The sequence below is a fragment of the Cynara cardunculus genome (assembly GCF_001531365.2).
Source record: "Cynara cardunculus var. scolymus isolate 2C chromosome LG 13, CcrdV1, whole genome shotgun sequence".
NCBI classification, from domain to species: Eukaryota; Viridiplantae; Streptophyta; class Magnoliopsida; order Asterales; family Asteraceae; genus Cynara; species Cynara cardunculus.
The window spans coordinates 2,568,932-2,593,083 of NC_037540.1; the positions used below are offsets into that span (position 1 = coordinate 2,568,932).

Consider the following 24,152-nt stretch of genomic DNA (forward strand, 5'->3'; position numbering starts at 1 on the left):
ATATTTTTATTTTTTTAGTTTGAAAAATCGCTGACTAAATATATTTAAATTTTAATTAAAATAAATGTTATCAAAAATCTTTTTTAAATGTAATTATTTTTTTGTAAATATAAGTACTTTTTTGTTATATTTGTTTAATTTTATAGATCTATATACTTTTTGGTTCGAAAAATGTTTAGGGACTTAATCGTTCAAAATATGAATGTTCATTGGAGTTTTTTTCCGGATTTTTTCACTATTTTACCGCATTAACTAGTTGTACAAATCAAAAGAATGTATCCAACTGGTTTTAGAAAAGTCTTAGGAGTTATTTAACATGTTTTGGATTGTGCAATGACTTATTTGTTCCAAAAAATTGTCCAATAAGTTATTTAACATGTTTTAAATTGTCCAATAACTTATTTGTTTCAAAAAATTGTTCAAGGGGCTATTTAACATGTTTTGGAATATCCAATGACTTATTTGTTCCAAAAATTGTCCAATAACTTAATCATTCCAAACACTAAAATCCATTGGGATTTTTTAGACTTTCCCCAAAAAAAAATATCTTATCATGATTATAAGAACCCTCTAAATAATTTTGTATCTTGATTTTTGGTTCTCTTTTAACCATTCAGTGTCCTAATTTCATTATTAACAGTTACTAAACAATTATATTTCATTTTTGCATTATTTCATAAGAGTTTTTTAATTATTCTGACCACTTAATCATTCTACATCAAACCATTCAGCAAATGTCAAACAGTTCATAATGTCAAGTTGGTATTTTACCTGATTTCATCATATTTATTTGTAATAATGTTTTAAAATATGTTAAAAGCATTTATTTTATAATAATTAATTAATAAAAAAAAGTGATTTAATTGTTTTTATAATTATTTATTATTTGTTTTATAAATAATATGTAAATAATATAACTTAATTATGTTTCAAATTTTACAAACCTTTGCATAAAATTTAAATCTTTCAATTTGTGAATGGTTTAATTGAATGGTTCTGAGAGATTTATATTTCGTGGAAGGATTTTAATTTGTGATTTTTGTTGTGTTTGGTTTGTATAATTTGAAACAGTTTAAGTTTTATATTTTATATATAATTATAAAACAGATTATGACAAAATAAATGTTTTTAACATATTTTAAAATATTATTACCCACAAATCTTATGAAATCTCATTAAATATATGTTTAATTGATTATGTGTAAATTTGTTTTTCAACACAAGTTTAATTGAAATCTTTATTGAAAAAATGAGAATAAATAAAGCATGAAAATATTTGATAAAAAACTGATTATCGGTAATTTTAACTGACCATGTATAAATCTGTCTTTAAATGTGCATTTGGTACACTGGATATGACAGAACAGACCAAGGATCATGTTCTACGTTTGGCAAGATTTTATGTTCAACCACTCTCCCATGAAACATAGTGGAACATAGTTATATTTTACCAATATAACTTCAAAATAGATTTTATTTCTCTTATAAAACATCAAATATTTCTTTTTTTATATTTTATTCAATTTTAAAATTTATTTATCATATTTTATGTTTTTTAAACTTTTATTTTACTGTCCTTAAGATATTATTTTTATTAATTTATAAAATTTATTATATAATAATAATAATAATAATAATAATAAACAACGTAGAAAATGGATTAAAATAAAAGTGGAAACTACATAAACTTTTTATTTGGTGTCATTTTCATTGTTTTGATGAAAACTTTATAATAATACATTTTGTTATAAAAAATAATTATTTTATTATAATTTAATATATCACATATATTAATCAAAATATATAAACAACTTATTATGAGTAAATTAGTCATTTTATATGGTTTGTTCTGTTTATTATTGTTTTATCCTGTTATGTCCTATCTTGGCTTATCATATCCGGCTTCATTCAGAGACTGAAGCTAGCGAGGGATCTGGAATCGAACTCGAACATGTCTTGTATTTTTGACAAAATTACCTCATTCATCTGTCAACTGAGCTGCATATCAGAGGCAATAAAGCATGAAAATATTGTTCTAAACCAAGTTTAGACAATAATTTTAACTTGCAACCCGGTTGTTCATCAACAAAGGCACAAAGGTATAATCGTTCATGCCTAAATATGGACAATCAGTTTATTCGGGTTGGGTTTGTTTTCTTTCGGACAATCCAACTCCAACCTCCATTAACGAGGGTTAATGCTATTTTTTCAATCAGATAGCCAGTTAGTTATCTTGGTTGCAGTCTTTCAAGGATTTTAAGTTGGATTAGACTGGTTGATGAGTTTTTCGTGTTTCATACATGAAAGCATCACTAGCTTACGCTCTGACTCGAGTAACATGGGACATGGTATTCCAAGTTATTTATTGACACGAACAAAGTCAGGAAAACCCTGTGAAAATTTTTTAATATTGAACCTTGCACATATTCTAAATATTAGAATATTCATAAAAAAATCATACAATAAAACAAAATCTTCCTATAAATTGTGTTTTAATTGTTTTTGGTAACAATAATAAAATAAAATAAAATACATTTTATATATATAATTTTTATGGAAATCTATTTTTTAGAATTAATATGTATTTTTATTTTATATTATGTTAAATATTTTATTTATTAAAAAAAATCTTAAAATCACTTTATTACACTTGAAAGGAATAATGTTTTGATAATTAATTTGAATGGCGAGCAGAAATACACGTGGATATGCGGCCACGTTTTGTAAATTTGCCACCACATGTTTAAGGGGTCGTTTACCCAAACAATTATTCGATAAATATTTACCGGTAAAATTTAACACTATCATTTATTTATCGGGTAAGATTTTATTCACTAAAACGCATCATATGCAACAATTTATCCCGGCAAGCGCTAACCATGGTAAAAGTTCTCGTCCTCATTTACCGGGTAAAACTCTCGATTATTGTCTGCGTTCTTATCGGAAAAGATTTTTAGTCCTTGACATATTCATCCGGTAAAGTAAAGTGACTTGGTAAGCGTTTACCCAAGTAAATGTTTGGTAAACGGCACCTAATTCATCATTCATTTTAAATAAATTAATGTAAACAACAATTTTGGTCCTTTTTTTTAGTAAGTTTTAAAATTAAAAGAGGATAATCATGATTTGTAAAAATATTTGAATTTGGTCTTTTATTGTAACGACTATTAAAAACTTTATTAAATAAGAAATATTTTTGTCTTTTTATCGATTTATTTCTTGTTATCTACCGAATCAAGAACCACAAGGATCGAATTTTGTTATAAAAGAAAAATCATCCAAAATAATCAATTTATATATGGTACATTAACAAAATGACTATTTTTCATTTATTTTTTTTTCATAAAAATCAGCCCTGGAGGATTATTTGGGGTTTGAGGGTACCGATGGGTCTCACATACATACCATTTGGAGGATAAAAATCTGATTTTTTTACCATTTTATATGAAATGGCGCTTTACTATTGCAAATCGCCCCCGGGGGCGATTTTGACTATTTTTTCTTCATATAGTAAAGACATTTTATGACACAACTTTTTTGTTAATTTGATAACTCAATGACGATGTGACTAGACATAGGAGGTGATTTTCATTAGTATTTTGTCTTATTTACGAAACGATTTTGTATAAAATGTCCATATGAGGGGACCATTTCATCACCATCAACTTTCACCAACACCATAGTAATATATTTCTTCGGATTAAGAAGGGGAAGAGGGGTCCACACATTGCATCACCCAATTAATTAAGGATGGATTTCGATGTTAGTTAGATATATCTAACCATGAGTCGAAACACGTCTCTCTAAACATCTGCAACCTCTATGGATTATTCTTTAATTTTTCGTTAATTTTTTTATAACTTGTATGTGTACTTTTAACGTCATTAAACATTGGTAGAACACCTATTGAAAAAAAATCATAAATTAAATGTTCTACAAAAATAATCTAAACAAAAATAAATACTAGACAAAAATAGGTTATTAAGTTAAACTAAAAAAATACGATTTTTTGCAGGTTGTTCCATGATAGATAACGGTGAACGGTGGTAGGTGGCAGCGGACCACCTGGTGGTGGACGACAGAGAGCAATTCACATTGGTCGGTGGTGTTGGTGGAAGTTGATGGTGATGAAATGGTCCCCTTCTATGGACATATTATACAAAATCGTCCCATAATAAGACGAAATAACGTGTACAATCACACCCTATGTCTAGTTATGTCGTAATTGAGTTGTCAAATCAACAAAAAATTTGCATCATAAAATGTCTTCATTACAAAACGAAATAATAGTCAAATCACCCCGAGGTGATTTGCAATAGTAAAGGCGATTTTGTATAAAATGATTAAAAATCAGATTTGTGTCCCTCAAATGACATGCATGTAAGACCCATCCGTACCCTTAAACCCCAAATCGCCCCTAATAAAGTAAAATCACCTTCCAGGGCCGATTTTTGTGGTCGTTTTGTGAAGAAAGCCTGAAAAGTTATCATTTTGCTAGTGTACAATGTATAAATTGATCATTTTGGGTAATTTTGCAAAATAACGGTAAAAGAACAAAAATACCCCTTGTTTAATGAATTCTTTAACAACTATTTAAAGAAGTTAAATCCATATTTTGATAAATTATGATGGTTATTTTATAATTTTAATACTATAAAAAAAAACATACACCAAATTTGTAGCCTACTTAATAAATTATTTATATTTAATAAAATTAAATTGTTCTAAACAAATAAATAATTTATGTGGTTGCGTATAAATAAGGACTTCTTATGCCCACAGAAAAATAAACCAACTTTGACCCTTTTTCTTGAACAATTTTTAAATTTAGACGATTGAGTTTTATAACAAAGGGTGTTTGAGATTGTTTATAAAAATAATTTATTGATTTATTTTGGTGTGACATCGATAATAAGTACTTTTGAGTATTTGGATAAACAATTTATACCGGTGCCAAACCGGTAATAAGAAGTTATTGAAGAAGTTAAATCATTCTTACTTATAATAAGTTGATAATAACTTTTACAGAAAAACATATGTTGTTTCAAATAAGCAATCCCAAACACCCCTGAATATCACATCATTTTTCTTCTTGTTTTTTTCTTTTTTGGTAATTATGGGTTTTCGGGATAACTTACTCTTAGCTGATCACGAATGATCTTGAGTCATCGTAGGTGAACTTCTATGGCCGTAAGGTTTGGCAACGCCTGGTATCGAACTCGAGGTAGATGAAATTTTCCATTACATACCCCTAAGGCTTAACAAATACGTCACAACCCACATGGTATCACATCATTTTTTTTTAATATTAGCCATTTGTATTAAAAATTTCACTCATCAATTTATATTGTGATAGGTGGTTACGAAAACCCCACTTGAAAATACCTTGTACCAAAGGGAAACGTTCAAAAAAACCCAACAAACTATCTTGTTTTGAATGATTAAGTCTTTCGACTATTTTTTTGAATGAAAAAACCCATTAAACTCTCTATTTTGAATGATTAAGTTTCTGAACTAATTTTTTGAATTAAAAAATCATTAAACTTTCTTATTTTGAATGATTAAGTCTCTGAACATTTTTTTTCAATAAATTAAACCATCAAATTTATAAAAATTGATTACTTGCATCCTTTTAACCCAAAAAATTCTACTTATAATTGATCAGGAAGGTTTTTTCAATAAACTAACCACAGATAAAAAAAAGATGAAAGAAAAGGGAGATTGAATGATCAATGGCAGAGACCAACAATGTGATAGACGATATGGAGAAAAAGGTAACGGTGGGGTAACGAGGAGTGGTGGGTAGAGCGATATCGTTGTTTGTGAGGGGTTTTAATGACGTATAAGAATATTAAATTGATTTAGTTTTTTATACTTTACAATCTTCTTATTCGGTTACATGTAGTTTTTTTTGTTACAAAAATACAGGTGACCAATTTTTAAAAGTTTGATGGTTTATTTATTCAAAAAAATGTTTATGAACTTAATCATTCAAAATAAGAAAGTTTACTGGTTTTCTTATTCAAAAATATAATTCAGGGACTTAATCAATCAAAATGAAAAAAAGTAATTATTTTTTTCCGTTCAAAAAATAGTTTTGCGACTTAATCATTCAAAATTGAATAGTTCATTGGATTTTTTAAAACTTTTCCCTTTACCGAATAATTTGTGAAAACTTTTATATATTCGATATTGGACATACAATCCAGTATATAAATCAAGATTTCGTATTACATTATACAAGTATCTTATGTTTTAAAATTTCTTAAAATTCAAGTTTATAATTTATTACTATACATGTACATTGAGTTAGGGGTGAGCATAGGCGGGTACCCACCCTTTTTGACAGGAACCGGAACCGGCGGTTCTTGAGATATTAGAACCGGAACCAGTTAGAGCGGTTCTTGAATTTTTGGAACCGAAACCGGAACCGGAACCCCTAAAATATTAAAATTTTGTTATTTAGAAATAAAAAATAAAACAATGCCAAAACACTAAATTAAACAAACAAGAATACAAATTATACGGAATAATGGTTACAAATATTGTTTAACGATTATAAATCATAATAGACTAATAGAAAATGTTCAAAGTTTAACGATTACATACTATAATTGTAAATGTTCAAAACTTAACGATTACATACTATGAAGTGTAGTTTAGTAGAACTCGAAAGCTGATGAAGAATAAAGATGACCACGTCCTTTGAAGATGCAACATAATATACATTTGGTATTAAAAAAAATTAATTATTTTTTTATTGAAAAACACTGGGTACCCGGTCCCGGAACTGGTACACTCAATCGGTTCCGTATTTTAGGAACCGGAACCACTCATATCGGTTCAGGTTCCGGAACCGGCGGTTCCGGTTCCGCAAACGGGTACCCGGTTCCGCTGCTCACCCATACATTGAGTGTCGTCCCTGAACCCTAAATGCTCAGGTCCCACAAGTAATACGAGCCTAATTTTTTAGAATATATAGTAAATAAAATAGACACAATTTAATATTATTTTAATTGCCTAAACATGTATTAATTAATTACATTAGATAATAAAATATGTGGAAAATTAATTGGCCGTTCATCTTATATTAAAATATAGTAGATTTATTGTTATTAGCTAAAAAAAATTCTTTCCATTTGAAAAAAAAGTTAACCAACCATATGAGACAGTCTAACTTATTTCTATATTTAGGATTTCAAAACTACTCTTGCTTTTTAATACATTATTGACTTCTTATTACCTAATATTGAGTATGTGAGTCCTATAAGCTCTCTGATATCTAAAACAAGAATAAGATCTCAAACTATGATCAACACATGATTTTCATTTCAAGATTAACTTTTGATTATGAAAAAAGTTTGTTTTAACCCTAAAAGTTTAATATGGTGATGGAAAACATTAACACGAGTTTACATGGAAACCCAACTGATTTATATTGAGAGTGTTTTTCGAATGATCGACATTGTGACCCACAATGATGTCAATCTATATACTAAAAGTGTATCATATGATGTTTTGACATGGAATGAAATAACAATGTTATGTAAAAATAATATGATATATAATATTAAATTTCAAATAGTTGTTGATTGATTTTGTATCTAGGATAACTCGGAAAAAACGATTATGTTATATTCGATGATAAAAAAAACATATATTGAAGAAAATATTGTGCTTATCGATGACCCTTTTTACATCTCGTCTAGGCCTATACAATATCAGGAATGAGTCTGTATACATCTTTTTTAAGGCAGACATACGAATTCTATAAAACCAACAGGTAAACGTGCTTAAATGTCAGATAATGACTCCTATCAATTCATGTATTTCTATTTTAAGCTGTACTAATGGAAACAAACAACCATCCACATTTTTTGTTATCGTCAACAAATAGGCTATTCTAATAATCTTTTCTGATGGTTCATTCTGGACACATTATTAGAGGTATAAGTTATATTAAATTACCCATTTCAAGATGTTTACTCGGTGGTTGATCAAAGTGTAATTGCAACCCATTTATAGGGGGCGAGTTCTGGTGGGACTCTGACACGTAAGCTATAAGATCTACTTAGCAATTTTAGCATTTCTCACGTTGGCATGGTTTTATGTGTCTATACGCTCTACAGTCCAAATAAAAAGTTTAAGCGGATATTTTATATCCCACTTGTCAATAGGTTAACGGGACCATTATTCATGATGCCGTTTGATGGATATGGATGTCGTATGGTATTACATCACCAGTATTTGAGTTGTTATGAGTTTTAGGATCTTGTCGGTAAATTTTCATGACAAAATGCTGCTATGTTTATTGATTATGATTGATAGGAATTCGTAAATATACGTAGAAAATATGTAGCAGATATATTCTTTATCGAACTAAGACTGCATGTACTATTACAGAAAACCATACATGTAATTGGTATAACTGTTATAAAATGAGAGACGTAAAGGGTTGGTATAACTGTTCAAAATGCAAACATATATGCAATAGCAATATACAAAAATAAAACAAAGGGGTTGTCCTCATTGATATTAATGTAACTATCATACGTTATAAAATAATATCCTTCTAGACGCTAAAAAAACAGATATTTTCAGAAAAAATAAGTCCCTAGTTGTTCAGATTATAATGAAAAAAATCATAATTAATTTTCATTTTAAAAATATGCTTTAACTTTAAACTACATTTGAAAAATCAATTCAAACAATTATATGAATATCAGGGTCTATTTGTTAACAGATTAACAAGCTTAACAAGACCCAGAAGTTATTCCCTCAGTTATATATGGATTGTCTGGTAACGACTTAATGATATAGAAAAATAACTTATTCAATAAGCGTCCAAGGGGGCAACTTTACGCAGAAAACCAAGTTTTTTCCAAACCTGTCTATACCAATTGAAGAACAAACTATTTTCATATATGAAAAAACACTTTCAAATAAAAACCTTCTCAATTTATACACGTAGATTAACTTTATAAATACATAACTTAAAGGTTGTTTGTTTACTTTTTAATAGTTATATTAAAAGACAACATCTGAATCGTTAAGAGGTGAATCTTGTTTGGCAAAAAAAAAGTCTGTCTCTTAATGGTTCTAAAACCCTCTGAATGATTTTGTATCGTGGATCTCCCTTAATCATTAAGAGTCATAATTTCATTGTACACAATTATCAAACAATTATATATCATTTTATATTGTTTGTTGGCCCCATCAGTCAAATAAAATAGATAATTCCTTTGGAAAGAACCAATCAAAGAATTTTTCATGAAAGCCTCTTAATTATTCTGACTACTTGATCATTTTACACCAAACTATATTTTAATAAAAAAAAAACTAAGCAGAGAAGCTCTAACCATCTTCTTGTTTTTGTAATAATAACAGATATTTTAACAATTATATATTAAATTGAAATAAATATTTAAAATTAATTATAACATAATCATATTGATTTCATAATCAAAAACAATCTGACGTGGTTGGATAACATGATGTGGGCCCACAATCTTACAATTTCATAAACCATAACCCCTATTTGATTCATCCTAATCTTTTCAGAAATTCATTTTTCTTGATTTTCATTTTATATTTTCTTTTATTGTGATTCCCCTTCGTTCTGACCTCCCCCAATCTCCGTCTTTCCACAAACTTCCCATTGATTCCCAATTCCACGCTTCATCCATCTCATGGGTATCTCTTCAGCCTCACAACTTATTCAAAACCAGTAATTTTCTTCAGATATTTTCAAGAAAATCAAGGTTCCTTCTCCACTCAACTTCATTCTACAACCACACGACTTCATAAACACTCCACTATTTCAAGGGTTTATCGAATCTTTCAATCTTTATGCTACAAAAACCTCTAGTTTTAGCTGTTTTCCATTCTGGGGTTTTGATTTTCTTGAAATCCGATAGCAAAGATTCTTCAACTTCATCACATGAGTTCGTCACAAATGGGGTTTTTTAGGTATTCGATTGTTATGTTGTTATAAAGGTTGTGTCATCTTGTTTGATTTGGGGTTTTAATCTTATTGAAAGCTGAAAAAGCCCAAAAATTCTCCAACTTTACCACATGGGATTGGGATTAATCTTTGTATTAAGCGAAATTGAATTTAGAAATCAAGAAAAAGTTGAATCCTTATGGAGCAACAACCAATGGGTATTGCTATCGAACAATCTATTACTTCTAGGTACTCGTCTTGGGTCAGAGAAGCTCTTGATGAATTGCCCCATAGTTTCACCATAACCGACCCGTCTATTTCGGGTCACCCGATTGTGTTTGCTTCGAGGGAGTTCTTGAAAATGTCTGGGTATTCAAGAGAAGAAGTTATTGGGAAGAATGGGAGGATGTTTCAAGGGATTAGGACAAATAGAAGATCAGTAATGGAGATTAGAGAAGCCATTAGAGAAGAGAGGAGTTTACAAGTCAGTTTATTGAATTATCGAAAAAATGGAACACCCTTTTGGATTTTGTTTCATATGTTTCCTGTTTTCAGCAAGGAAGATGGAAGAGTGATCCATTTTGTTGGTATTCAAGTCCCGATTGTGCCGAAACCTAGACGATCCGGGAGCGAGTTTTCGAGAATTGAAGCGAATTTTTGTGAAAATGGGGCGGGTTTTCGAGATTCGGTTCTTGGGTTTTGTAGGAGGGAGGTGTGTTCTGATACGGTTGCGGAGTTGGGTCGGAGTTCGAATTTGGATTCGGTTTTAACAGATGATACAGGTTTGGCTTCTAAGTCTGCAAATTATATGAACTGTTATTTGATGAGTGAATTTTATTGTTCTTATGGTTATTGATATTGATTGCTAATGTTTTAAGAGTTGTTATTAATCTTTACATTGAACATTTGAAACTTTTTTTTTGAAGTATATAATATATACGGCAAATGCAACAAATAAACTCACACACCCTCCTCACCTATGGTGAGGTTTGAACCCCTGACCTCCTAGAAGGCCAAGGGCTACCATACCGCTAGGCCAAAGGCCCTTTGGTAACATTTGAACTTCTAGTAGCTTAAATCACATTTGGTTGCATTGATCATGAACCGATCGGCATAAATGTTCGCATTACAAGTTTTTCTTTTCTATTAAACGTTATTGTTTCCTATTGAAGTCACTATAACAGTATCGACTTTACAGGATGTCAAATATGTCCAAGGGGATGTTTGCTTGGTTTTCCATTAAGTCCTGTATGGATAAAATTGTCTGTGTTGATTAATCTGTCTGTAGAGATTGAGAAAGTCTTTGTTTGGGAGATTTTTTCATGGATGGAAGGAGCGTGTTTTTTTAACTAGGAGGAGCAGTTTTGGATAAAAAATTGGTTTTCTTCATAAAGCTCCCCTTAGAATCTTCCTGAATAAACCACTTTTTATATCATTAAGTTTAAAAAAGTCATGTGTAGCTGACCAAATAAATTGTGAATCCCATTAAGCTCACTAAGCAGCTAACAAATAGGCTCTAAATGTTCCTATATATGACAAAACAATTGTGTGTTGTAAAGTCGATTTGCATATGTTTCTTGGTGCTTCTTAAGCAGCTTAAGTGCTTAACGAACTTAATGGGCTTGCAACTTATTCGCTGAGCTGTATGTGACTGTTTGGTAGTGGCTTAACGATATAGAAAGTGGCTTATTCAGTAAGCTTCTGGGGGGAGCTTTATGGAGAAAGCCAAGTTTTTTCCAAACATGTCCCTCCCAATTAAAAAACAACTCCTTCCATCTATAAAAAAACTCTCCCAAACAAAAAAATTCTCAATCTATACGGACAGATTATCCACACTTGTGACTTTAACCATACAGATTTTAATGGAAAACCAACCAAACATCCCCTTATATGGTAACAATCTTGTTACTTGAATCTTGTAAATATGGTTCTTTTTGAAACACGGGTTTATGTCGTACAGAAGTAACTAACGGCACTTGCAAGGCGAGTGATTTGGAAAAACGACGAGCCAACACTGCTATGAGCAATATACTTTCCATGCTGACACACTACAGTGAATTAACGGGTAGACTGGTTTCCGATAGAAGATGCTGCTCAAGTAACATGAGCCATGTTGGTGCATCGTTAAACACATCTCTTGGTAGAATAAGACAAAGCTTTGTCTTGTGAGTTGTTTCAATTTTCTAGATTTTTTTTTTGTTTTGCACATCTAACACATACAAATGTTTCTGACACCTGTGCATTTTGTTTGTGGCCGCAAAACGTTGTTGCCTTGTAGGACGGATCCACATAAAATCGACATCCCAATTGTGTATGCCAGCGATGCCTTCCTAGACTTGACTGGTACGTGATTCAACCAAGAAAAGATGCATGTTAAACATACTTAGTTTATCAGCTAACAACTAGCTTTTCAGCTGACAGATAAAGCTAGCTTATTAGCCAACAACTAGCTTTACAATTTACAAATAAAGCTAGCTTATAAGCCAACAACTAGCTTTTCAGCCAACAACTAGCTTTTTATCCTACCTTTTAGCCAACAATTAGCTTTTCAACCAACGGGTAACTTTTCAACTAAAACAACTAGGTTATCAGCTAGTTTGCCAAACATAGCCCTAGTCTGCTCTTGATTACCATTTCAGCTAACAACTAGCTTTTCAGCTAGCAACTAACTTTTCAGCAAACATCTAGCTTTTTATCCTCCCATTTTAGCCAACAACTAGCTTTTTATCCTACCTTTTAGCCAAAAACTATCTTTTCAACCAACGACTAGCTTTTCAGCTAAAACAACCTCGGTTATTAACTAGTTTGCCAAACATAGCCCTAGTCTGCTATTGATTACATTTTCAGCTAACAACTAGCTTTTCGGCCAACAACTTGCTTTTCAGCCAACCGCTAGATTTTCAGCTAAAACAACTAGGTTATCAGCTACTTTGCCAAACATAGCCCTAGTCTGCTCCTGATTACATTTTCGTCTAACAACTAGCTTTTCAGCCAACAACTAGCTTTATATCCTACCTTTAAGCCAACAACTAGCTTTTCAACCAACAACCAACTTTTCAGCTAAAACAACTAGGTTATCAGCCAAACATAACCTAGTCCTCCCTTGATGTCAAACCCAATACTCTTTGACATTCAAAGTGGTATGGATTTTGTTGTCAACATATTTTAATTGTTTCTAAGGGGTTGTTTGGCAATTGCTGAATGGTTTGGTGGAGAATGATTAAGAAGCTCTCATGATATAGTGCAAAATGAAATATAATTGTTTACTAATTGTCTACAATGAAATTAGGGCGCTGAATGGTTAAAGGAGATGCATGATATAAAATCATTCAAAGAGTTTTAGAATCATTAAGAGGCAGACTTTGTTTCTGCCAAACAAGATTCACCTCTTAATGATTCAGATGATGCCTCTTAATAAAACTATCAAGAGGTAAACAAACAACCCCTAAACTTGCTAGTAGTAAAAAAGTTTCCAACTTTTGCAAGAATTTCCATCTTTCTTGAAGTTACAAGATTGCTGTCAATGTGTTTTGACTGCATTTATCATCTTTATGTTAACTTCTTGAGTTTTTCGATCCAATTTTAAGTTTGACACGTTCATTTGCTTGATCCCGGTAGTTTGGTGGGAAGATAAGGCTATTCTGCAATTTGTCGGTTTTTGCTTACTTGTGTAAAACTTTCTTTGGAATTTATATACTTGTTATTAGGATATGCTAGACATGAAGTATTGGGGCGAAATTGCAGATTCTTAAGCGGGCAGGAAACAGATGGCTCGACTCAGTTACAGGTGTTAGAACTTGAATCCAATCTTGTCAAATTTACGGCTTTTGAATTCATGAAGAAATTGCAGGATTCTGTGCTTAATGAATCAGATGGTTAATTTATACTCATTTTGCAGATTACAAATAGCATTCAAACTGGAAAAGCCTGCACTGTATGCATCCTAAATTACAGGTTTGCATCTGATATAAACATCGTTTCTGTATAATTACATGTTATCGGAGTTAAATTCTTGTTTATTGCTTATCGTTTCAGAAAAAATGGGAGGCCGTTTTGGAATTCTTTGCACGTTTCACCTGTACGTAATGCTTCTGGCAAGGTAAGAAATAGTTATCGACTAGCCATTCGTTGTTATCTTTTGCAACCTTACAAAATGATGTCTTCGCACATGACCCAATATCCGATATTTGTGTGGGATATATATATATATATATATATATATATATATATATATATAGCGCAAATCAAATGCAACCTTTTCAAATGTTGCAACCAATGCAACCCAATAAAATTTAATCCCAACCGTAGATCATCCCCCATTTTAAGGAGTATTTTTGTTTTTAATTTTTTAAATATGTAACCGCCGTATCCCCAACCACAACTGTCTTATCCCCAACCGTTGATTGTATAATTGTGTGGTGTAGATGACGTTGCATTGGTTGCAACATTTAAAAGGGTTACATTTGATGCCCTATATATACTGTGTTCGTTTGATTTGGTTTACTTTGGTTTTTATCTCTTCGCACATGAGCCCTTTAGATCCATCTAAGGGGCTTGTTTGTTAGCAGCTTAATAAGCTTAATGAGCTCATAGCTTATTCGGTCAACTATACATGATTGTTTGATAGTGACTTAATGATATAGAAAAGTGGCTTATTCAGTAACCAAAAAAGTGGCTTATTTCTGCCTGTACCAACCAAAAAAGTACCTCGAAATCAACCAAAGACCAAAAAAGTCCTCTAAAATCGACAAAAAAACTTTAAAGATCTCTCGAAACGGTGGAATTAGACTAAAAATACATCGGACGACTTCGCAGGCTTTTAATCTATCTTAAAGGTACCCCCACTGGGTAAAAATATTGGATCCGCTGCTGCTTTCCAATCTATACACACAGATTAATCCACACAAACAACTTTATCCATACACGACTTATTGGAAAACCAACCAAACAACCCCTAGGTGGCAACCATAAGATTGACTTATTTTTTAAGCTTATTGAAAAAAACCCCATTTGACTGTAAACTGGTTTATAAGCTAGCTGTTGAAAAAGCCACTTCAAGTGAAGAGGTTTTTTTTCACAATTATTTTTTCGACACGTCTTTTTAGATTATTTTATATTGTAATGTAGTTTTTATAAACATGATTAATTTATCGGCTATAAGCCTGTATTTCAGCTAACCGCTAGCTTATCAACTAGTTTTCCAAACATACGTTACTTGCTTAACTACTATTCATTGTGTTGGATGCCTTAACGTAAAATCTGTTTTTGACAGATAGCGTACTTTGTGGAGGTTCAGACGGATGTGAATTGTGGAAACCACGGAAACCAGAATCTGAGCCCGGAGATCAGGCAACTTAGCGTCGTGGGTGCCGTGAAAGTCGCAGTGAGGAGTTCTGCGATGTTTGCCAGCACTTCCGAATCGTGACACGAAAACGCTTTCCGGATATATTTTTTTGGTTTCAGGAAATTTATTTCTGGTGCTTTCCATTGATGTTATTATGTAGCAGTAGGCCAAAACTTAACAGTGTGATTTGGAGACTTGTTGTAAAACTACAGTTGATATATATAATATGTGTGGTTTAAGGGTTGGTTTTCAGTGAGAATGAAAGTTATGGTAAAAATGTAAGAAATAATCTACATCGTTAGATCAATCATAATTAAAAATCAACACTAATATAGCGCACTGAGATGCATCGGGTCAATTACATGATAAGCGTAATTTATACGGTGGGAAGAAATTAAAAGTGATCAAGAGTTCAGATTATGTTTTACAATTCTCATCTTAACTCCTATTTTCACACGATGCTTGCTTTATGGTTCAATCAATGGTTTTCATCCCTATGGCTTGTTAGGAATTACGGTTTTCATCCCTATGGCTTGTTAGGAATTACGGGTTTTCATCCTTTTCAAAGACGAAAATCTATACTACCTTATAAACTAGATTTATCAAAAGTCTTAAAAACAATTTTTAATGCACAAAGTACTATACATTTATGCACAAATTCTTAAAAACAACTCATAATGCATTAAGTACTACCACTTTTTGCATTCAGTTTTAAAATCTCTTAATCTACAATTAAAATAACATATAATACAAGCTACCAATGCACATTATTATCTTTTCTTTTCATGTTCTCAAGATACTTTTGACACCTTTCACTCATGTCTTCACCCTCTCATACCTTTATGTCTTGTCCCCATCCCCTAATGTGAGATTCAAACTGATATTTACCATGAGTTATTAAAAGTTTTCTCATTCATCTTTCATTCAATTGCTCTACAACTCTCGGTCTCGCTTTCGATCTCTTGATTCTTTGCTCTTGGTGTAAATCGAACACATTTGTGGAGTCGTTTAAATATGTTGGATTTCATCGATAGACTGTAATTGGAACCATAACTTTTATTTATTCAAATTGTATTAATATGTAAAGACCAAATGTAACTTATATCAGCGTTAAATCTTCTCTAATAAAACCAGTGAAACTTCAAAATCGTTAAAATTCACGACTCCCGTCGCATTGCACGGGTAAACAACTAGTAACAATGAATTCCAAACCACAAGGATGAAAACCGTAATTTCTAAAGAATAGAGACGAAATCGATATTACTAACAAACTATAGGGACTAAAACCGAAATTTACTCTATAAAAAGAGAAATAAAAAAGTGGAGATGCGGGGTATCGATCCCCGTACCTCTCGCATGCTAAGCGAGCGCTCTACCATCTGAGCTACATCCCCTTTTGTTTTATTTTGCAATTTTATATTTAATTCACTTAATATAATAAGGTTCATATTCAAACCAAATCAAACCTACCCAGAGTTTGTCTAAAGTTTTGAAGAAACTAAAGGGTCGTTTATCAAAAACTTATCTGGTAAGATTTCAGTCAACCAAAATGGCACTATATGCAACAATTTACCCGATAAGCTTTTATCGTGGTAAGATTCGTCGCATTCAACTTACCGGGTAAGACTCTTTGTCCTTGTCTCACTCTTACTGAGTAAAATTCTTGGTCCTTATCATATTCATCCGATAAGGTAATGTAACTTGGTAAACGCTTACCCGAGTAATCGTTTGGTAAACGACACCTAAGTCTTGAAAATAATATTCTACCATACATATAACCAGTAGTTGCTGACGGCTAAATTTAATCTTATTGAGTCAAAAATGTTGTATTCAAGTCCTTGTGCTTAAAGTGTTTTACATTGTTTTGTAATGTAGTTTGTTCCTTATAATCTGTTGGTATAAACAGGTGGTTGTTTAGTTGTGGTAGTTAGAAGTTGTCAACAGTTGAGATCATTGAGAGCTCAAGAACACCCTGTAACTACTTTGAGTATCAGTACACTTGCTGACTCAATTGAATCATTCTAAGTATTCCTGATCTTGATCTAATCATGTTTATGACTTGAATCTGGGCTGACAGATCTCCCCCAAGTTCGAATACAAACACTATCAAAGTTCTTGTGACCATGAAAGTTCATCTGCGATGACTCCACATAACTCATGGGTGTCCGAGGAATTAGCCGGCACTGTAAGTTGGTCCGGAAAACTCATGTAAGTTGGACCGGAAAACTCATGGTTACCCAAAAAGAACTAACTTTTATTTATCTTTTTGTGAAAAAGACGAAATATGAGAAAATAAATGAAGGATTTGAAAAGATGAAGGGTGTAAAATGAAATTTTATAAATTACGACTACAAGAAAACCCCTCTCGTCCCCCCTGTTATATACAGAAGCTAAGCTGAGAATGTATGTCATGTGTACGAACCTAGCTCGGCTAAGTTTCTTCTATACACCTTCAACTTTTCCATATTTCAATTTTCAACCCCTGTAGATCTGTACTTGTACCGATGAGCCCAAAACAAATAGTGAAGGAAATTGAGGGCACTCAATGCGCACATCAGCCAGTAAAATTTCTCCAAATCGTAATGGTTGAAGTTGCCGCCGGACAGCCATCCCCGGTGGTCGGAGCTCCCGGTGGCGCTGTTCACGACCGACACTATCACGGTGCTCAAATAGTACCCCATCGCCAAAGAGGCGAACGATAATGAAGTGGCCAAAGATCGCATAGTTGCCGGTGCTTCGGTGAAGAAAAACTCGAGTAATCCGGCCAACGTGAACAAATCTGCCGATCCGAGGAACAAGTACTGGAAAGCGATCCACAAGAAAGTTATTGGTAACGGTTCATGTGTATCGAGACCTGTTTTTGTGGCGATCCGTTTGCGTTTGATCTCGACTAGAGCTGCGATAGCCATGGCTACAATCGAGAGGAGGAGTCCGATCCCGATTCGTTGCAAGTGTGAAATCCCCATTTCAGATTTGGTGGTTTTCCGAGCAAATGGGACTATGATGTGATCGTAGATCGGTGCGAGTAAGATTATGAATACCACCGGGAAAATCGGTAGGGACGCCGGTGGAACTTTTAAGTTTCCGATCTTCGTGTTCATGGTGGAGGCTTGTTGGACGGAGAAGGTGGAGAGCTGGGCTAGGCAGCAGTTGAGCATGATGGTGCAGCCGAAGATCGGGAGAACTTTCAGCACGATTTTGACCTCTTCGACTTGGTGGACCGAGCATTGGAGGAAATTGCAGGCGGGTTTATTCATCGCAGCTCGGTTCAGAAACTTGAGGCTCGAAGACGGGGTTTCGGGTTCTTCGTTTTGCTTCGCCGGAGTTATCGTTCGTTCTTCGGGGTTAGCGGAGATCGGCGGAGACATACTCGCTATGGCATTGCTCGGGCTCCTCGCTATACAAGTGTTTAACATTGATGCAACTAGAACCTGAAATCATTCGAACACAAGATCGTTAAGATCAGTAATTATACTGTATCTGATAGAGGAAATGTCTGTCTATATCTTATCATCAGACCCTACTTTTGATTTTGATTTACTGTGTACATTTATTTTTTATCTGGTATTATGACTTTTGTCGACTGACAAACAAAATCGACTTGATATGACGCTTTTGAATAACTTGATAGATTTTAGAGTAAATTATGATTTTCATCTACGTGTTTGTTAAAAATTTTGATTTTATTGCAATGAAATGTAATGTAACGAGCGAATAAGGCAAATGAATAGGTTTGTATGTATAACCTTAAAAATAGTCGTTAGAGGACTTCCGCGAGGAACTTTGTTACGATAAAAACCCGAACCAGCCAAGAAGACAGGGATCGACAAAAAGATCGTCAACATTGAGATACCGAATCCCCATTCCCATCCTTTATTGTCTTCAATCCAAACAACAAAAGTAACTGCGATCAAAGCACCGATGGCAAGGCAAAACACGAAGTAATTAAAAAACGTCGATCTCTGTTTCCTTCCTTTCACGTCGTTTTCGTCGAACTGTTCAGCGCCATGTGTCGGTAACGATCCTTTAATACCTCCGACACCTAGCGCCACCAGATAGAGCCCCAAAAACAACATCGCGGCTTGACCACCGTGGACCTCTTCGCATGGAACCGACGGGTCCGATGAGGTGCACTTGGGTGGTTTTAGCCACGAGGAACGAGCTTGTATGGTTAATATCACAAGTCCCTATTGAAAATAACCAAACACCAAATTAAACAAGCATACTTTTTTAAAATGTAAATAAAACTTGAAATAATTATAAGAAAAACACAAAAAACGACAAACATGTTTATTAAATAAAAAACGTTATACAATAAATATTGGATTTTATATGATGATACGTGTTACAAAATGGATGCAACACGTTGTTGCATCGTCTTATCCATCAACGAGACATAAACATTAATGCGATCGAACTCACACGTCTATATACCAAAAATGGGACCCAATGGCACGTGATATGCCCCACACGGATCCTAACATTACATATAATTTTTTTTTATTAACCTAGATATCCAACCTGCTATGCGAGCCGACTAATATCAAGATGACCACTTGCTTTGTAGATAGTCTGGAGTCATCGTATTTGAACCTTCGTGACCACAAGAAGAGTTTTATTTTTCCTTGGATTTGAACCTGGGACCTCCAGGTACTTTTGACCTTTAAAGCCAAGTTCAAACCAAGAATTAACATAGTTGTTGGAACATTTTTCTTCTAAATATCCAAAATTTCTAAAATAGTAATTTGTTGGAGATGTTTTTAGGAATTTTGACTCCAGATTTCTTAAAATCTTCTGTAAAATGGAAAAAATATGAGAATATTTGAAATCAAATGTATTGGAGAGATAAATAATATTTTATGAGAAATATTAAATATTTTAATAATATAATTCATATTGTAATCTAGAAAATGGAGGAGCTCTTGAAGATGAATTTAATTTTCTTTGCAGATTTTGACTTTTGATTCTCCATTGGAGAATTTGTTGAAGATGCTCAGCCAACATTTAAGTTGTTATTAGGAAAAGTTAAAAGAAATCATTTTTTTATGAACCCGAATTATATTCGGTTCACGAAGAATTAAATGTCTGATTCGATTTGTTAAATGTGAAAGAACCTTATCTTGTTTTGTAAGGACGTTATCGTGAATAACAGAATTATCGTCTAGCATTTTAGTATTGAAAAACATCATAATCAAAATAACGAAACCCTACATGACCATGATATATCAAATCTATATTTTATATATCGACAACACGAATACCACATCTTCTAACCGTTTTGAATAAGAAAATCAGTTCCTTTTTTTGTTGTTATACAAACGAGAGAAATCAACTCATCAGGATTTCTCAAACCTACAAAAATCCATAAAAAACCAAACCCTAATCTCAACTTCTCACACTTTTCAAAACCTACATACCATCTACCCTCGAGTCTACATATTAGCTAACGAGTTCATTGAATAAAAGCTCAATTTGACCAGAATACAGAACTAACAGTATTTTGTCCTCACTGACATAACTTCTCTCAAGTTTTGTCAATTTTAACGTTAAAAACGAACTCAGAACTTGAATACATATATGGGCATTATTTGACCACGAGATAGATGTTGATTGATCTCGATCAAGATCCCACATTTATTGATAAAGTGGGTAGTAACACATGTAGCAAGTGCATTAAAGGTTTGTACCAAATTTCTAACTTAGCGTAGGATCAAGGGAATGAACCAACAACAAATTTGATTCACATGTACCCACTTGTCGAATAGGGGACTAATAATTAAATTTGTTACATCTACAAAAAAAGTGACACTTATTAATGTAAATTATGCTCTTTAATTAAAGCAACCATATTTAATTTTGTCATAATATTGACATAAATAAAAAGTGAATAAAAAGCTTGAAAGCTAAACCCATCTTCATCCCACTTGACAATATGTTTTCCTTAAAATTTTCCCATTACTATTTCTTGGAATCTTTGTCAATAATTTAGTGTTTTTGGTCAAACAAGATCTATAAAAGTCGGTTTTCAAGATTTCTTGATTTTGTTATTACGTGAAGATGTGTGTTAGGTCCGATCAACCCTTTTGGTTATCGAAGGGTTTTATTTATTTAGAGATAAAAAGAAACAACCATAGCGGTCATGAATCGAAAATTGTGTGTGATCGCGTATATGCAACACGATATATTTGGTAAGTACGTGAGAAACAAGGTTAAGTAGTATCGGTTATAATTTGAAACACGAATATCTGAAAATTCTTATACTTATTGTCTAATTTGCCGAAGAATTAGATCGAAGAACAATTAATTAAGGATATATATACATGCGCATATATATATATATATATATATATATATATATATATGATGATGATGATGATGATGATGATGTGAGAATTAATAAGGTAATTAAGGGAGAGATTAGTACCAGAAACTCAATGAGTGCACTTATGAGGTAGATATGGTAAGTGGTGAAGAAAGCATCAGATAAGAAGCCACCAAGAAGAGCAAGAAGGAAAGCAGTTCCCATGAAATCTGTGACATTATTTGCTGCTTTTGAAGGGGAAAAGTGCATGTGGTCTTTCAAGTACAACACCAGATTGCTTGCATTTGCCAGATATGCCAAGTTCTCCATCACCTCCACAACTGAGAATCAAGAAATCAGTCTTTATTTCAAATTACCGATAGAAACTACGATCGACCCACATCAAGATTCCAAATTTTTTAAACCCAGATCAAAGATCACATGATATCTTCAAGATTTGATCAAAAAAACTGGTGGGAATTGAAATTAAAGGGTTTAATTTGGATTTGGTTTTGGTTTACCTAAGACAAAGAAGGCAGCAAGCATGCCACCATGACGACCCTTTTGAGCAGGTTTGTTCTTCCAATCCACATACCCTTCCCATGTATCCATATCTTGCTCCACTTCCTGCATCACATAATCAAGAAACCCTAAATTGGATCAGGGATATATAAATTTCGAGGAAAAAAAGTCAACCTTTTGTTTTCTGATTGATCAGACGCAATTAAAGATGATAAGAGAGAAAAACCCACCATTTTCTGTTGAATCTTTTACAAGATAAAAGTTGAGAGTGATAAAGGTTCAATTGGGAGGGAGAGAGACGAAGAGAAAGTGTGTAGTTTTTGATGGTAAAGATTGGCTTAGACAGACACACATACACACACACACACACACTTTCTCTCTCTTCCTTTGAGGGGAAGGCAAGATTTCAATGGGAAATAATGACTTTCACTTGAGAAGACTGGCAAAGATAGTAGTTGGTACTTCAAATGGACATTTGTGGCTTCTGTAGGCAATCAAAGTACACAAGTACTCCAGGGGAGAAGTACCTAGGGTTTCTATTTATAGTAGGAGGAGGTGAGGTTTTATAGGCACAAGTTGGGGGTGGGTGGAGTTGGATGGGGGATACAGAAAAGCTAGAGGTATCATAACCCTCATTACCACAAAAATTTAGGTTCCATTTCAATAAATTAAACTAATCTATTGATATTAATCAATCAGAGTGATATTTTTGTAGGTTTATCTGTGTGAAGTTATCTGGAACCGTTTTAAATCTTGTTATAAAGGGTTTTTCTGTAGACAAATGAGAGATTCCTGCATATATACAGGTTTTTTAGGTACCCGTATAGGTGATCTGATGCTCCAACAGTGTATTTGACGATAAACATGGAAAACATGTGTTAAAAATCCGATAACATAATGATAAAAGTCAAAGAATCTCATATTCAAGATTTATGGTAAGTTTACCATTGTGAACTTGTTTATTATTAAAAGAAAGACTTTTCAGGAAAATATGAAAAATTCACATAAACAATCATACATTAAACGTTAAATAAATTGTGCTCCTTCTCTAACTACCTCATTTTCAACGTAAATATAGATTGAGAAATTATTCTTCTTCTAAACGGATACGTTCATACATTAAACGTTTAAAGACACAAACTCAACGTTATATATTTATAATCTTTTAGATCTTAAACTATTGGTTTATGGCGTGTTTACCCCAAAGCGTTCCCCCCTCTTCCCGAAAGCTTCGTGGGGACTACTTTATGGCGTCGTAAGTTTCGTTGTTCGTTCGATATTCTAAGATTTTGAATATTTGTTGATCTGAGATAGTTAATAGCTAAATGGGATACTAAATTAGCTGTAGCTGAACTAGAGTCAGTTAATGTTCAGCTTTTGTCAACATAATTTTATATGATAATAATAATAACACAATCACACAATCATTTATTTAAGGACTTGAAAAAGCAATAAAGTTAAGAAAAAAGAATAACATTAAATGAAAGAAATAATATCGTATGAAAAATCTTTGAATTTCGATACAATAAAAACAACTTATTATATGGTCACATAGGACAAAAAGAGTTCAAAATAAACAATTAAATTTATGAAACCAATCCTTTAATCAAATCAAAAAAAAAAAAAAAAATAATCATCCCAAAAAACAAAAAATAGGAAAAAAAAAGGTGTATATAAATTATTTCCGAACTTTTCTTTAGAAAAGTTGGAACATTTTGGTCTTAAAAAGCCTTTTAAAGTTAATATCTACTGATATTCTTACAAAATAAATTGATAATTAATGAATATATTCTAAGAGGCTGTTTGACGGTTGCTGAATGGTTTGATACAAAATGATTAAATGATCAGAATGATTAAGAGACTCTCATGATATAGTGCAAAATGAAATATAACTGTTTACAATAAAATTAGGACGTTGAATGGTCACTACAACAAAATCGGGTTTATAGGATACTCTCAAATTCTAAGTGTCCTAATTGACTTCTTTATAGGATTTAGTTTATATGATCAGAAAAAATAAAGTGTCTTATCTAAAGGTGTTG

General features: G+C 32.6%; 2 protein-coding genes and 1 non-coding gene across 4 annotated transcripts; 1 reads left to right on the forward strand and 2 right to left on the reverse strand.

Annotated features, from left to right (window-relative positions):
• The first annotated feature begins 9,650 nt into the window (after positions 1-9,650).
• LOC112524088 (protein TWIN LOV 1) lies at positions 9,651-15,538 on the forward strand. The gene is made up of 7 exons (XM_025133732.1): positions 9,651-10,725; positions 11,904-12,108; positions 12,222-12,286; positions 13,651-13,730; positions 13,842-13,897; positions 13,979-14,042; positions 15,216-15,538. Exons 1-7 carry the CDS (start codon positions 10,143-10,145, stop codon positions 15,366-15,368), a joined length of 1,206 nt encoding a protein of 401 aa, XP_024989500.1. The 5' UTR covers positions 9,651-10,142; the 3' UTR covers positions 15,369-15,538.
• A 1,070-nt stretch (positions 15,539-16,608) lies between these two features.
• TRNAA-AGC lies at positions 16,609-16,681 on the reverse strand. The gene has a single exon. It is a non-coding gene; the product is annotated as a tRNA-Ala (tRNA).
• Positions 16,682-17,591: 910 nt separating this feature from the next.
• On the reverse strand, positions 17,592-22,647 carry LOC112525223 (protein NRT1/ PTR FAMILY 4.6-like). Of its 2 annotated transcripts, XM_025135252.1 has the most exons (5): positions 22,341-22,647; positions 22,110-22,215; positions 21,712-21,929; positions 19,034-19,474; positions 17,592-18,718 (listed from the first exon to the last, which is right to left on the reverse strand). In XM_025135252.1, the coding sequence occupies exons 1-5, from the start codon at positions 22,341-22,343 to the stop codon at positions 17,756-17,758; spliced, it is 1,731 nt and encodes a 576-aa protein (XP_024991020.1). In that variant the 5' UTR covers positions 22,344-22,647; the 3' UTR covers positions 17,592-17,755. The 2 variants fall into 2 exon arrangements, with proteins under 2 accessions (XP_024991020.1, XP_024991019.1); XM_025135251.1 differs by lacking the exon at positions 22,341-22,647 and having other exon boundaries at positions 22,110-22,221.
• Positions 22,648-24,152: the final 1,505 nt, after the last annotated feature.

Coding starts and splice junctions, on each gene's coding strand:
- LOC112524088 (XM_025133732.1), top strand. CDS start 10,143: ATGGAGCAACAACCAATGGGTATTGCTATCGAACAATCTATTACTTCT. Junction 13,898..13,978: donor GTATGCATCCTAAATTACAG/GTTTGCATCTGA, acceptor TTATCGTTTCAG/AAAAAATGGGAGGCCGTTTT. Junction 14,043..15,215: donor TACGTAATGCTTCTGGCAAG/GTAAGAAATAGT, acceptor TGTTTTTGACAG/ATAGCGTACTTTGTGGAGGT.
- LOC112525223 (XM_025135251.1), bottom strand. CDS start 22,221: ATGCAGGAAGTGGAGCAAGATATGGATACATGGGAAGGGTATGTGGAT. Junction 21,930..22,109: donor TGCTGCCTTCTTTGTCTTAG/GTAAACCAAAAC, acceptor CTTGATTCTCAG/TTGTGGAGGTGATGGAGAAC. Junction 19,475..21,711: donor GTGCACTCATTGAGTTTCTG/GTACTAATCTCT, acceptor TATTTTCAATAG/GGACTTGTGATATTAACCAT.